Here is a 13,031-nt window from a genome sequence, read left to right as displayed (position 1 = left end):
CTGATCCTCACAGCCAGCAGCGAAATATCTTCATTGTCTCTCTGACACTGACCCTCTATGGTCACATCTTCACCTTGCTCTTGTAAGAATCCTTGTGATTATACTGGGCCTACCTGGGATAATTTGGAATAATCTTCCCATCTGAAGATCCTTAATGAGTTCTGCAAGGTCCCTCTTCCCAGGTAACTAACATATTCATGGGTTCCAGGGACCAGGACATGGACATCTCTAGGGGCCATTCTACCTTCCATAGGGTCTGTATGGTGAGAAAGTGCCATGTGCTCAGGTCACCTTAATTCTCTTGGTCTGAGTTTCTTCGTCTCCAGAACAAGGAGGATAAACGTGACCTCAAGGGAACGTTCCTTCTGTATTACATAAATGCCTCTATCTTGATCTAAAGACATCTACATAAATGTGCTATATAAATACACCTGTAACACTACTGACTGTGTGGATGACAACGTGGAGAAATGATCTAAGGAGACACCCAGATTTTGAGTCTAGTTAATAGAGAACTTAGGGTATGGTGGGTTGGAGGAGGTTGAAAGATGAGGAGTTGGAGGCAGAGTCAGTGCACTGAAAGGGAAAGGTTTAGTAGCATGTTAGAGAAAAAGAAATAGAACTAAGACATCATGTCAAGGCAAGAGAGAAAAAAATGGAGTCATCCCACATAAAAGGATTTCATTACCGGAATCTGTGTGGATTAATAAATTCTGTAGAGGGTAAGTGAAAGAAACAAAAAAGAGCAAATGTTTGCAGACTGATTTGAATCTGAAAGGAAGAGGAGCTGGTGAAGAAATCATTTAAAGTAGAGGCTTGACCAGAGGAAGGTAGAATCACCTTGAACATGTTGACTCAACTGTTTGCTTTTAAGGAACGTTTTAAGAAGCCTTTCTAGAGTCGTGAACTGCCTCAAATTTTGCCTATTTACAAGCCCGATTTTATGAAAACAATCATTTTCTTGACGTAGGGCATAATGTTGGGTCACACTGTAGAATTTCTTTAAAAACAATTATTTCACACAATTAACTGGCCTATTTAGAGTGCGGAAGCTTAATTTTGAAAATATGTTTAGGGGTGCTTGACTGGCTCAGTTGGAGGAGCATACAACTCTTGACCTTGGGGCTGTGGGTTCAAGCCCCAAGCTGGGTGTAGAAATTACTGAGCAAAATAAAGAAACTTAAAAAAAAAAGCACATTTAAAATAGATTCAGTTCCATGTTTGGTGGAACTGAATAATTTAGCCAGGACTGAGGTCTTTTAAAGTCCTTAAATTACATTCAGTGAAATCAAATGAAAATGACTTGTTTACAATTATTGCTTTGTAACTTGATCAAACTGTAATAGCACCATTGAAGCATGCGATAACTTCCATTAGATATGTTTCACAAAAAGTACAGGAGGTAGGTGTTATTACAGGAAAATTCTTCCACCTAGATTTCTGAAATTTTTTATACAATTTTTCCTTCAATAGTATTACACGTGTCTGTGTTATGTCCAACTTATTTCCATGTGCCTTTTTAGCGTGTAGTATTTACTAAAATTACTAAATTAGTATTTCCCAACAACAAAAATGTTCATTTAGATTTACAGAGGTTTCAGTAATTTCTTTAGAATGGAGAGTTGACTAAAATTTAGAGAGTACTTTCACTTGCAAGCTATTAGCTTAGGAATCTATACAATAGTTTCCCTTTTTGGGTTAGAATTTTAAGCACATAAGCTGTAAGTTACAAAATGTCATAGGAAAAGGACAAATATGACACAAAAATAATTCATAGTCATTTCAAAGTCTTTGCCAGAAATTAGCTAGATATTGCTGTTGCCTTTGCAGAGTTCCCACACCTGGTGCGCAGTAAAGCCCGGCGGCCTCAGCAAGTCCAAGTACTACAGTTTCCCAGGATGTGAGTTTTATTTAGATGTTATGTTCTTATAATGTCAGCATAAGTCATGCTTGTTGGATGATCCTTGTGATATCTTACATCGCTGCATGGTCTTTCAACTGATCATGGTGTTCTAACTGAAATTTGAATTTGGCAAGGAATAGACCTCTCAGAGAGAAGAAAGACAGCCAACCATTCACCTCAAATGTTATGACAGATTGTAGCTTTTCGGAGATGAACATAAAGTTAGCACATCATTGCAAAATACCTTACTATTAGATAATGAGCAGCAAACTAAAGAGCATACAATTTAAGTCTGAGCATGAAGTCCTTAGCCTAGCTCTGACCTTTCTTTTGGCACGTAACAACAGTTGTTGGGCTTCAAAACTATGTCCCTATGGAGTACATCTGCACAGCTTACTAAGACTTCAAGGAGAACCCCCTCTATGAAGCCAGCTTCAATGCACAGTTGTCCAAAAGGTGAAGAAAGTAAAAATTAGTACTTGAATAACAGTTGCTTTTCTCCTCAGGAAAAAAGTAGATACGATAAATACTTTAGAGACACTTAGATGAAAACACTTAATAAAAGCCTGCAATCATATTCCAAGGCTGGTTCAAATTCATGATTAGCAAAGCAAAACTTCACTTTGACAACTGTTGCCTGTGAAATCCCCTTGCTGGGTGAAAGCAGCTACAGTAAGAAGAATCTGAAGCCAAACCTGAAATTGTATCTTGAATATATAAAGAGCAAAGCAATGCCAAGAAATTTTGCAGATGTTACCTTCCTTAGATGAAGGGACCAAGACGGTTTAATAAAGGAGGTGTCATTTAGTTCCAGGGATGTGACGGCAATACTACAGTATACAGTATATATTTGTGTGTTCCAGGTCTCTACATAGTTTTTCCTAAGTCATTTCTAAACTCTGTTGGTGTATAAGGTATGTGTACAACGCATGTTCAAAGTCTGATTCAAGTAACCATTTCCACAATAAAAGCAAAACTCTTACGAACTAGGCTTTGGAGAAGGTAAACATTGAAGTTTTCCTCTAAAAAATGCATCACATTGCACTATATATAGTGTGTGTAGTAGCTGTCTTCAATCCGTCACTCGTTCAGCACTACGGGAGCACCAACTATGTGCGAAATAATCTACAACCCATTGTGCAATTGCAGAGTGAGATCAGATGTAGCATTTTCCCTCCTTGTGTATGTGATCTAGGGGAGAAGAGGTGAATTTAAAAACAATGTTACAAGTTGAGGGTCAAGATGGTTTGAAGAAATCAGCTGGGGGAATGTGACCTTCCAACGTCAAAGTAGCAACTGTTCACTCTCTTAAAAATGGTCCTAGCTCAGGGGGTGACTGCCTGGCACAGCTGATTAAGTGACTGACTTGATTCCAGCTCAGATCGTGATGTTAGAGTCATGAGATTGAGCCCCTTGTGGGGCCTGTGACAGCCCTGCTTGGGCCCTGAGCTCAGTGCAAAGTCTGCTTAAGATTCTCCTTTCCCTCTGCCCCTCCCCCCAGCGCTGCACATTCTGTTTAAAATAAATAAATCTTAAAAAATAAAAATATCCTGCCTCAAAACCTAGATGACTGATAGTGAGACAGTTCCTTCTGGTGAAGCTCCCGAGCTCAACACTTTAAAAAGCCATCCTACCGAATCAAGACAGTAATCCCGGGGGAAAAACATTCCAAAACACTTGGTCTTCCACTCAAACCATACCATATACTAAGACACTCCAAACCACGGTATAAATATCCCCAATGGTTGACCATGTCTCACCCACTTCATAGAATATTCCATTTCTGAGAGTTTAGTTACCCAATCTGATTTTTAGCAGTAAGATTTCTGTAAAGTGTGGTCTTCAACCTAAACCTAGCAGGTTTTGTTCATGACTTTTTTTTTTTTTTCAATCGAGGCCATGCCTTCCTCTATTTTATAAGGGCATGAACTTAATGTTTCTATATATTCCTATTTCAAGTGCAAAACACTCAACCCGTTCTTTGGAATTAATGGCCTCGTTGAAACACAAATATCATATTCATTAAAATAGCTGATTCAAAGACCAGTAGGGTATTAATGAAAGAGGCTACAATTCTACACCGATGATCTAATGTTCTAAACATTCATTTCCTACTGAAGAGACATATGGGTCTTTTTGTACCTTGTCAATGTCCCCCTTTCCACAATACACATTACTAAATTTACAACAGTTCATAACAGTCCTATTATATCACAGCTATAGAAAAAGCAATGATGAAAGAGATGCCAGCAAATGATACAGCAAGTGACGAACAGGAAAACCTTTAATTCAACATGTAGGTAACAAACTAAACCCAGCCGTCCCTGGGTAGAACCTTGTTTGCCTGTCACAACATCATGGGTGGAAGTCCACCCAGGGTTCTCTGCTCCCAGGCAATATTTGAATATTTGTTACAAGGGAAGGAGGTTAGCATGAAGGAAAGGGGGTAAGCAGGGTCTGTGCAAGAGGATGGTGTCCGCTTGGATGAGATGCCTCCTCCTTCCTTCTATCCACACGGCAGACCTTACAGGACTCACACCTTTCTGCCAGGAAAGGATATGGTCAAGGAGTCAGGGGTGGGGGTCTACAGTGCTGCAGGGAAACTCTCCCGGGAGCCCAGAGAGGCCCCAGGGAGGCCAGGCAGTGGTGTCCAGGGTGGGTGCGGATGCTTATCTGCTGCGGCCTCACTCACCCTCGAAAAGGCAGGCAACACAGAAGCACTCAATTTTTGTCCCCACACACGCGTGCAAAGGAAGCTTCGGGGTCCCCCCCAAATAAATTCTTATTTTTAAAAGCAAAAGACAGGCTTGTGGCCATTCTCAGAGGCGGCCACATTACTCCCAGGTCTGGAAAGCAGATTTGCAGAGGCCAAAGATTAGACAAAAGGCATGAGCTGGCGACATACAGACCTAGAAATGATTTTTTAAGTGATTAAGGCCTCCCAGTTCTAATTCTGTCACCCCTTTTAGGGATGATTCCTGGGGCGCTGAGCAAATCCCTTAAGGCCTGGAAAAGACGTCGGACAGGGAGGGGGAGAAGACCCCGAAACTTTCCCAAACTGCAGCAGGCTGGTGGCGGGCAGCGGCCGCGGACCTCGGGTCCCAGGGCGCTGGGGGCACCCCAGAGGCGGCGGCCACCCCCTCAACCGCCACAACAAAAGGGCCGAATTCAGCCTTCGCACTCGGGTTTCAGTACCCAAGCCCCGAGGGTGGAGAGGGCGGCGGCGACCCCGGGGCAGCCCCTCTCGCCGGGGCGAAGGAGAAGATGGAGCCTCGTGTCCGTGTCACGGCATAAAGGAAAAGACCTTCGGAGGCACGCAGACGAGTCCCCCGAAGCAGCAACAGCTGGTGCCACCCGCACCCCCTTGGGCCTCGGCCTCGGACCCCGCAGGAGCCTCTGCCCGGGGCGCCTCGGCGTCCCCCGGCGGCGCCGCCCCCTCGGGAGCGCGGCGCGGGGGCTGCAGGCCCGGCGGGTGAGGCTGCGGCTGGGGCTCCAGCAGCCCGCCGACACAATGCGGCCCGAGAGTCTCCCCGCCCGCCGCCACCACTGCGGCAGGCCCGTGGCCGACACAAAAGCCCACCGGCCCCGGCCCTCGCGCCTCCCGGGCCCCGCCACCGCGCACCGACCTTGGGCTCCGGCGCCGGGCTCCCGCAGCGTCTTGGTCACCGCCTTCCAGACGTTGCAGCCCAGCAGGCAGAAGAGGAGCGCCGCGGACCTGCTCATCTCCGCGCCGCAGGGCCCCGGGCGGCTCGGGCTCGCCGACCACCGGGACGGAGCGGCGCGTCAGGGGCGGCCGGGCGCCGCGCCTCCCTCCATGTCGCCTGGCTCCGCGCGCGCCGGGCCCGCCGCCCGATTGGCCGCGCCCCCGCCCGGCGCGGCGCCGGGCTCCGCAGCCCACGGCCGCTCCCTCCTCCGCGCACCCCGGTGGGTTTCCCCGAAGAGCCGCGGCGGCGGCTCCGCCAACTCTTTAACCCCTTCGTGCCTCCCGCCCCGCCCGCGGGCGGCGCCCAGGCCTCGCCGTGGTGCCACCTGGCGGCCGCGGCGCCGCGCGGGAAGGGGGCCGCGCGCCCACGAGCCCCGCTCCCCGCCGCGCTGCGACGCCCCCTCAACTCCGCCCGCGCGCCCTCGAGCCTCCCCAAGGACCGCGAACGCCTTTGGCCCCAACACAGCCCCAGCACCCTCCCCACCCGTCCACCCGATGCCCCGCTGCTTTGGAGGGAAAAAACACCTGCTTTTCAGGGCTGAGGCCTTCGCACCTGTTAACCGAGGGTCCTCAGGACGCATTTGTGTTTCAGGGCGTGGCCTGCCTCAGTTTCCTCGGTATAACGCCACCTGCAGCTACTCAGGTCCCAGTCTGCCTATGTTCCCCAAGACTGACTTGACACCCAGTGTTAAAGGTCTGCGGAAACAGAACCCCTATGCCTGTATAAACTGTAGTAGGCCCTCTGTGCCTAAGTACCGACAGATGAATGGCTCTACGTAGAATTGTGCTTGGCTATTTCTAGAAGGTTAGGGTGGGGAAGAAATTACTTTTACATATATTGAGGGCCTAGGTACTTTTTTTTTTTTTTTTTTTTTTTACTTTCTCCTTCACAATATATGATCCAAGAGATAGGTGCTGTTATCCCCATTTACACATGAGAAAATAGAGGCTGAGAAGGGTTAAGAATTTGTCCAAAGCACATAGCTGGTCGCTGGCAGAGCCAAGGCTGAAAGAAAATAATCAGTCTGGCCCTAAGGTTAAAGCTCTTCACAAAATTCTCAGGCTTCCTTTAAGCCTAGGTACACCCACCCCACCCCACCTCAATTTCCCTTCTTCAAACGGCTCCTGTCTGTATGCCTTCCTCAATACAACCTTCATGTCCCCCGGACTCTGCCTACCCCATCTCCCAACCAGCACTGCAGTGACCTTCGGACGTCTGTGTGGCACCCAGGCTCTAAGGAGATCTGCACCAGTCTCACTGTCTGCCCGGTGCCAGCCTCAGAACACCAGGCCAGAGGAGGGTTATTTCTGTAATTTTATTAATTGGGCATTAAGGCAGGGCAGGCAGTGTACCAAAAAGAGAATGAAGAATGGCACTTGCCCAGTTGGCTTATGATAGACAAATCATTGTGAGACACAATAAAAACCAGGAGGTGGCGAAGCCCATATGGGTTTTATTGTCACCCTCAGGACCAATGCTACAATTAGTGCAAATTGTGCACCTGCACAGGGTGGCAGGTAGTCAGAAGGCAGAAGGAAAACCCACAATTAAGGACTGCCTGATCCCTCCTCCTTCTGACTTCCAGAGTCAAAGCCTTAGGGTTGTTCCAGGGTCCACCTCGGAGCCAGAGCAGGGAAGCAAATGGAATGACAGTTCAGCTCAGCCCTCAACTCCAGCTGAGTCACCAGCCTGTAGGAGCACAGAGTCCAAGCCAGCTAGATTACTGGGTAGAGCGTGTCTCCGGAGCAGGGTAGTCCTGAAGTTTTCAATTCACTACCTTGGGTAGCGGGCTGCTTCTAAGAGATGTAGCATTAAGCTCCATCCTAGAGTTGAAACTTCCCACTTCAAATCTCTTGGGGATATGCCTTGGTCAGGGATGTTGGGGATGTTGGCTCTAAGAAATAGGACGAGCCTGAGCCAAAACCAAACTAAGCACGGTAAGCAGGTTGATTATTAGATCACCTGGGACTCCTAAAAAATTGTGGGAGCTGAAGTCTCATGAAGGAATGAAGGAAACTATTATTTGGGGGGGGGTCCTCATATATGCCACTCTCACTCATAACAACTTACTTGGGTAGCATTAGGATTCCCTAATTATAGATGAACAAACTGAAACTCAATGACAAATAATTTGCTCAAAGTATCCAGCTCTGGAGGCGCCTGGGTGGCTGTCGTTAAGCATCTGCCTTCAGCTCAGCTCATGATCCAGGGTCCTTGGATTGAGCCCCCACGTCGAGCTCCCTGCTCAGCAGGAAGCCTGCTTCGCCCTCTCCCCCTCCCCCTGCTTGTGTTCCCTCTGTCACTGTCTCTCTCTGTCTGTGTCAAGTAAATTGATAAAATCTTAAAAAAAAAAAAAAGTATCCAGCTCTGATGACAGCAAACTCAAATTCCCTAAAACAATGTTACCTCCAAGAATGAGTTTCATGCAAATGATTCAAGTTACCTCTTGCTGTGTCCAAATGGTTTTTAAAACCTGTTCTAAGCCCAGTAATGTCTGACTCTAGTTGTATCCAGTGAATGATATGGTGCCAATGTCAATCTCCTGGTTTGGTAATGTACTATAGTTATATAAGATGTTACAACTGGGTTGCTGGGGGGAGATGAGTGCAGGGTGTAACTGGATTGTCGGTAGTATTTTTATATTTTCTTGTGAGTTATATTTATACCAAAAATAAAAGTTTAGAAAAAAAGCCTGTACTATACCATTTTTTCCTAAACTTTATTATTCCCTTAAAACAGTGGTGTTTGTGATCCTAGTATAGACTAGAATTTTTAAGAGTGGGAGGAGTCTTAGTAAATACTAAACGGTTAGCCAAGTCAAGTTGGGTCACATTCATGACTGTGGGTGCCCAGATAGGTATAATGGTTGGTATTATTGTGTAAGAAATTTCTGTGGATGACATAGCACTTTAGGAGAAGTTTATGTACCTTTACAGCAACACTGAGGCTTGAATAAGTAGTTTCAGAAATACCACCCCCGATCCATTTTGTGAAACACAAGGAAGTTATTTTGCACAGAGTACTCCGTCAGCCTCTTTCAAACTCAATAAGAGAACTGGAACCCCCAAGAGCATTCCCCCATTACTTGGATGTTTTCAGTTACTTGGGTGGGAGGCTAAGAAGTACAAATTCTGCTAACTCACATAAATAAGGACACTTACATATCATCTGCCCAGAATTATGTAAGAGTTAAAAAATCAACCTTTTCTCTACAGGAATAAAAGAATATGGTTTACCTTTCCTTGTTTTGTAATAATCAGATTCCCACTTAGTAACTTTGGAAAAAAAAAATCACTGCTTGAGAGGGAGTGTTTGCAGAACAATGGAAATTAGAAGTGTTCTTTCCTTCTCGAACTTTTCCTGTTGCACTTATTAAAATCTCACATTGTTTGACTAAAGATGAATTATGACTGTACTTATTTGAAATTGCTTACAAGTTGCCTGGCTGCAGCATTTGATTTCAATTTTCCAGTCCTCTGCCAAAAGCAGTGATGCTATATACAGAACTTTTCCTGTCTGAATTTTCCAGAGACCTTGATTTCAGAGGCTCTGTGTCAAGGTTTCTTAGCCCAAGATTATTTATTCGATTGAAATCTTTCCTGACGTTGGTGCCCATGCGGTGGAATTTTAATTGTCTGAGTTTGCTTCAAGGGGCATTGTCCTACATTCTCCCCTTTCTCCTCCTGCCCCCCACATCCTCCCTGAGTAAGAAGCTGCTTGTGAACAACACTGATTATGAGGTTTGTACAGATCAGGAAGTGTGTCATGGACATTCCTACTTCTACTTGCTGATGCTTTTATTGACGTTAGATAAAATGTAGCCATAGGTGGAAATTGCAAGGTCTCCGCATTTTTTCAGAACCCGTTTGCCATCCATTTGAAAAAGAAAAAGGCGGAAAAATGACTGACTTAACCCCAGCACTCCTACTTGGCCCTCTTTTTGTGGCTTAGCACCCATATATCAATCCATGTGACTTTCCACCAAGATCTTCCTCTCAGACCTCACCCTCCCCCCCCACGATCTCCTTTCTCTCGTTCAGTTCTCAGCCAGGAGAGGTTTCTTATCAAAGAACTAATTCAGTGAATGCATGTCCGATGTCAGTTTCCTGTGAGAAGTTGCAAATGCACCTTAGCCTGCAAGAGGGAATTTCAGATCCCCTGTAGTACCATACCACTTTTCATGCCCCACTGTGACCAAAGGAGTCCAGGACATATCAGTAGGTCTCGACTGTTGGAAAGAATATTCTCAGCTGAGAATCCAGTTGCTCAGCAACACATTTTAGGCAAATGTTCTGTTTTGATGAGCCCGCTCCATTAGAGCAAGGGGAAGTTTCCAGTTCAAGCCTTTGCTGGCCCGCTGAAATGCTGTCAGAGACAAGGAGAGTTCAAGGAGACTAGGAAAGGGAGCTTCCACATTCTCCCTGGAAGACGTGTATCTGTGACTACTGGATCTGTCTTCACAGACTTGGAAGTGACATCAGGGAAGGCAGAAAATGAAAAAAAAATTTTTTTTTTTAGAGAAAAAGAGTTTGGGAAAAGATGGAAAGATAATGGAGACAATGGAGAAGATAATTAGCATGAGTTGATTCTTGTTTTGGGGCTCATTCTCACCGTGCCCAAGCTCCTAAATTCCCCTCCTGTGGGTCAGTTTTCAGGTCAACGCTGTGAGGGGGCACTATTCCTTTCCTTTTCCATCCTCTTCATTTCCCTCTGTCTAATTTCGAAGCTTTGATCCAAAGCTACCTGTTGCCAGGACATTTCTCATAATGCCCTAGTCCTGGTCAATTATTAAACAAAGGGTTTCTTCCTCCAACAGTTCCCTTTCTTACAGGCCCCGTGGCCATGGATATGGGGAAGCGAGGAGGGCTTTTGTCTGGGCAAATAATACAACAGGCTTAGATGCGTTGACTTTGAAATTATACTGCCTTAGGAGATCATTCATTCTCTACAAAAGGAAAGGGTTGGAATGACTGTACTGGCCTGTAACACCTCTTGAAAGAGGACTTGGCCTGCCTCCATTTTTTTTTTTTTTTTAAAGATTTTTATTTATTTATTCGACAGAGATAGAGACAGCCAGCGAGAGAGGGAACACAAGCAGGGGGAGTGGGAGAGGAAGAAGCAGGCTCATAGCAGAGGAGCCTGATGTGGGGCTCGATCCCATAACGCCGGGATCACGCCCTGAGCCGAAGGCAGACGCTTAACCGCTGTGCCACCCAGGCGCCCCAAGGCCTGCCTCCATTTTGACCTCAAACTTTCTAGTTGGGTTCTTCTTTCCAGCTTGTCTCTTGGCTCACAGGGAAGACCCTGCAGACAAAGCATCCCCTGATGGGGGAACTGAAACTACCCCCTCAAGCAATAAGGACTGCCCGAGCCAGCAAGACCCTGCTCATGACTGATTCCAAGACCTTGATCGATTTGACCTTCACTGCCCACCTGCAGGTACCTGTCCACTTTTGCCCCACATTTTCCTTCTATAAACCTACAAGGATCTTCGACACCTTGGAGACACTCTTTGAGTTGCTGGTCGGCTGTCTTCCCGGTGTTGGCCTCATTGAAATAAATTCCTTTCTCCTTTCACCACTGCTAGTCTCGCTGCCTTTATATTTTGTCAGTGGTGAGTGTCTGACCCTGGTTTGTTTGGGACCCCCTGAGCCAGGGGCTCTTGCACTCCTGTGCTCCGGCTACACTGATTTCCTGATGAGTCTTAACCAGACGTGCCTTTAGCTGTTTGTGCTCTATGATCACCCTCTAAAGAGACAGAGGCTTTTGTGGACAAAAAATATATATTTTCTGTTTATTACATATGCATTAATTTGTAATGTACTTTGTATTTTTCCCTGGTATGTATTTTAAAGTCTCATGAAAATTTTAGTAAATATTTTGTAGTTTAGTTAGATTCTTCTGAAATCTTCAGAAAGTAAACAAAAAAACCTCCAAAAAAAAAAAAAAAAAAAAGAACATAAAAATCAGCTTAAGCTCCCAACTTTTCTGTTTGGGAAGTCCTGGGTGAAAACCAATGGTTTTCTTTAAAAAGGGAGGAGGAGGGGGAAAAAAACTTATTCCTCCATAATCCTTGGAAGGTCTGGTTTTATGTCCAAATATGAGTCCTTGGTTTCAAAAATGGATTCTGTGTCTCAAATGTCTATTGTAAGTCAGTGGCACTTCTCACTCGGTGTTATAAATTCTGGTTGTTAAGCCCTCTGCCTTGTCATGTGTATGAATGCAGGGCAAATAATTCCTCTCTAATATGCCTGAACCCTATTTGTACCCTGAGCGTAAGGGGGTAGACAGAGAGAGGTTCTCTGTGTGGGGAGCTGTAGTTCTCAGTGTGATGGTTTTTAATTTTACATATTGACTTGACGGGGCTAAGGGATGCCCAGATTGTGTGAGCTAGACTGATGCCACCTTGGACAAATCCGCCAGGAGGACCGTCCTGTGACCTGAAACCTTCTTGAGCACAGCACTGCCCCGCCCCCCCCCCCAAATTCTTAATTCTTTCATTTTGTTTAAGCACCCCCTTGGGGCATAACATCCTTCAATTGCCCTGGAGATACGATAATGACACATACCTATTAAACATTCTCCTCTTAGGTGGCCCTCTGTAGGTACTCCCAGCCCGGAGGGCTACAAAAGCAGGTCTTAAAAGCATGTGGGGTTGGGGCACCTGGGTGGCTCAGATTAAATGTCTGCCTTAGGCTCAGGGTCCTGGGATTCAGACCCACACCTGGCTCCCTGCTCCTCCGAGAGTCTGCTTCCCCCTCTCCTTCTGCCTCTCCTGCTCATGCTTGCTCTTTCCCTCTCAAAAAAATAAAATCTTAAAAAAAAAAGGTGGGGGGGGAGGTGGGGTTCCTGAGATCTACTCATTTGTGGCTGTCCAAGACAGGCTTCTGTCTGTAAGTCCCCTTAATTAAGCCATTTCTTGTCAAGCTGGATTTGTTGGGCTTTTTCTTTGGTTTTATGGCTCCTTCGGCTGAAGGTCCTTTTCCATATAGTTCTTGTTAGGGAACACTGATAAACATTATTTCTGGGTGTCTCCTAAAGGATGAGCACCGTTGAACTGCTGAACTGAGTAAAGCAGGTGGCCTTCCCCAGGGTGGGCAGGCATCACCGAATCCTTCGAGGGCTGTCATAGAGCAAACAAGGAGAGGAAGGCTGAATTTGCTCTTTCTGAGCTGGGATGTCCATCTTCTGTCCTCAGACATCGCACTCCGTATTCTTGGGGCTTCGGGTTTGGACTGGAACTACACCACCAGCTTTCTGGGATCACCAGCTTGCAGTCGAGAGACTGAAGGACTTCTCAGCATCCATAATTGGGTGAGCCAGTCCCTCATAATAAATGTCTCTATATCTACCTGTCTCTTGTTGCTTCTATTTCTTGGAGAACCCTAATACATTTGGGAACTATGGGTCTTCTACTGATTTGG

General features: G+C 46.1%; 1 protein-coding gene across 1 annotated transcript in view; it reads right to left on the bottom strand.

Moving 5' to 3' along the window:
• The window catches only part of FAM171A1 (family with sequence similarity 171 member A1), a 125,530-nt gene extending 119,696 nt beyond the window's left edge, over positions 1-5,834 (bottom strand). Inside the window, exon 1 of the mRNA XM_045787913.2 lies at positions 5,530-5,834. Within this exon, the coding sequence (XP_045643869.1) occupies positions 5,530-5,626 (97 nt within the window). The 5' untranslated portion in view covers positions 5,627-5,834. The remainder of the gene's footprint in view (positions 1-5,529) is intronic.
• Positions 5,835-13,031: the final 7,197 nt, after the last annotated feature.

The sequence above is a fragment of the Ursus americanus genome, chromosome 31 (genome assembly GCF_024610735.1).
Source record: "Ursus americanus isolate L20-20 chromosome 31, mUrsAme1.1.p, whole genome shotgun sequence".
Taxonomy (NCBI): domain Eukaryota; kingdom Metazoa; phylum Chordata; class Mammalia; order Carnivora; family Ursidae; genus Ursus; species Ursus americanus.
This window is presented reverse-complemented; position numbering and strand designations above follow the sequence as displayed.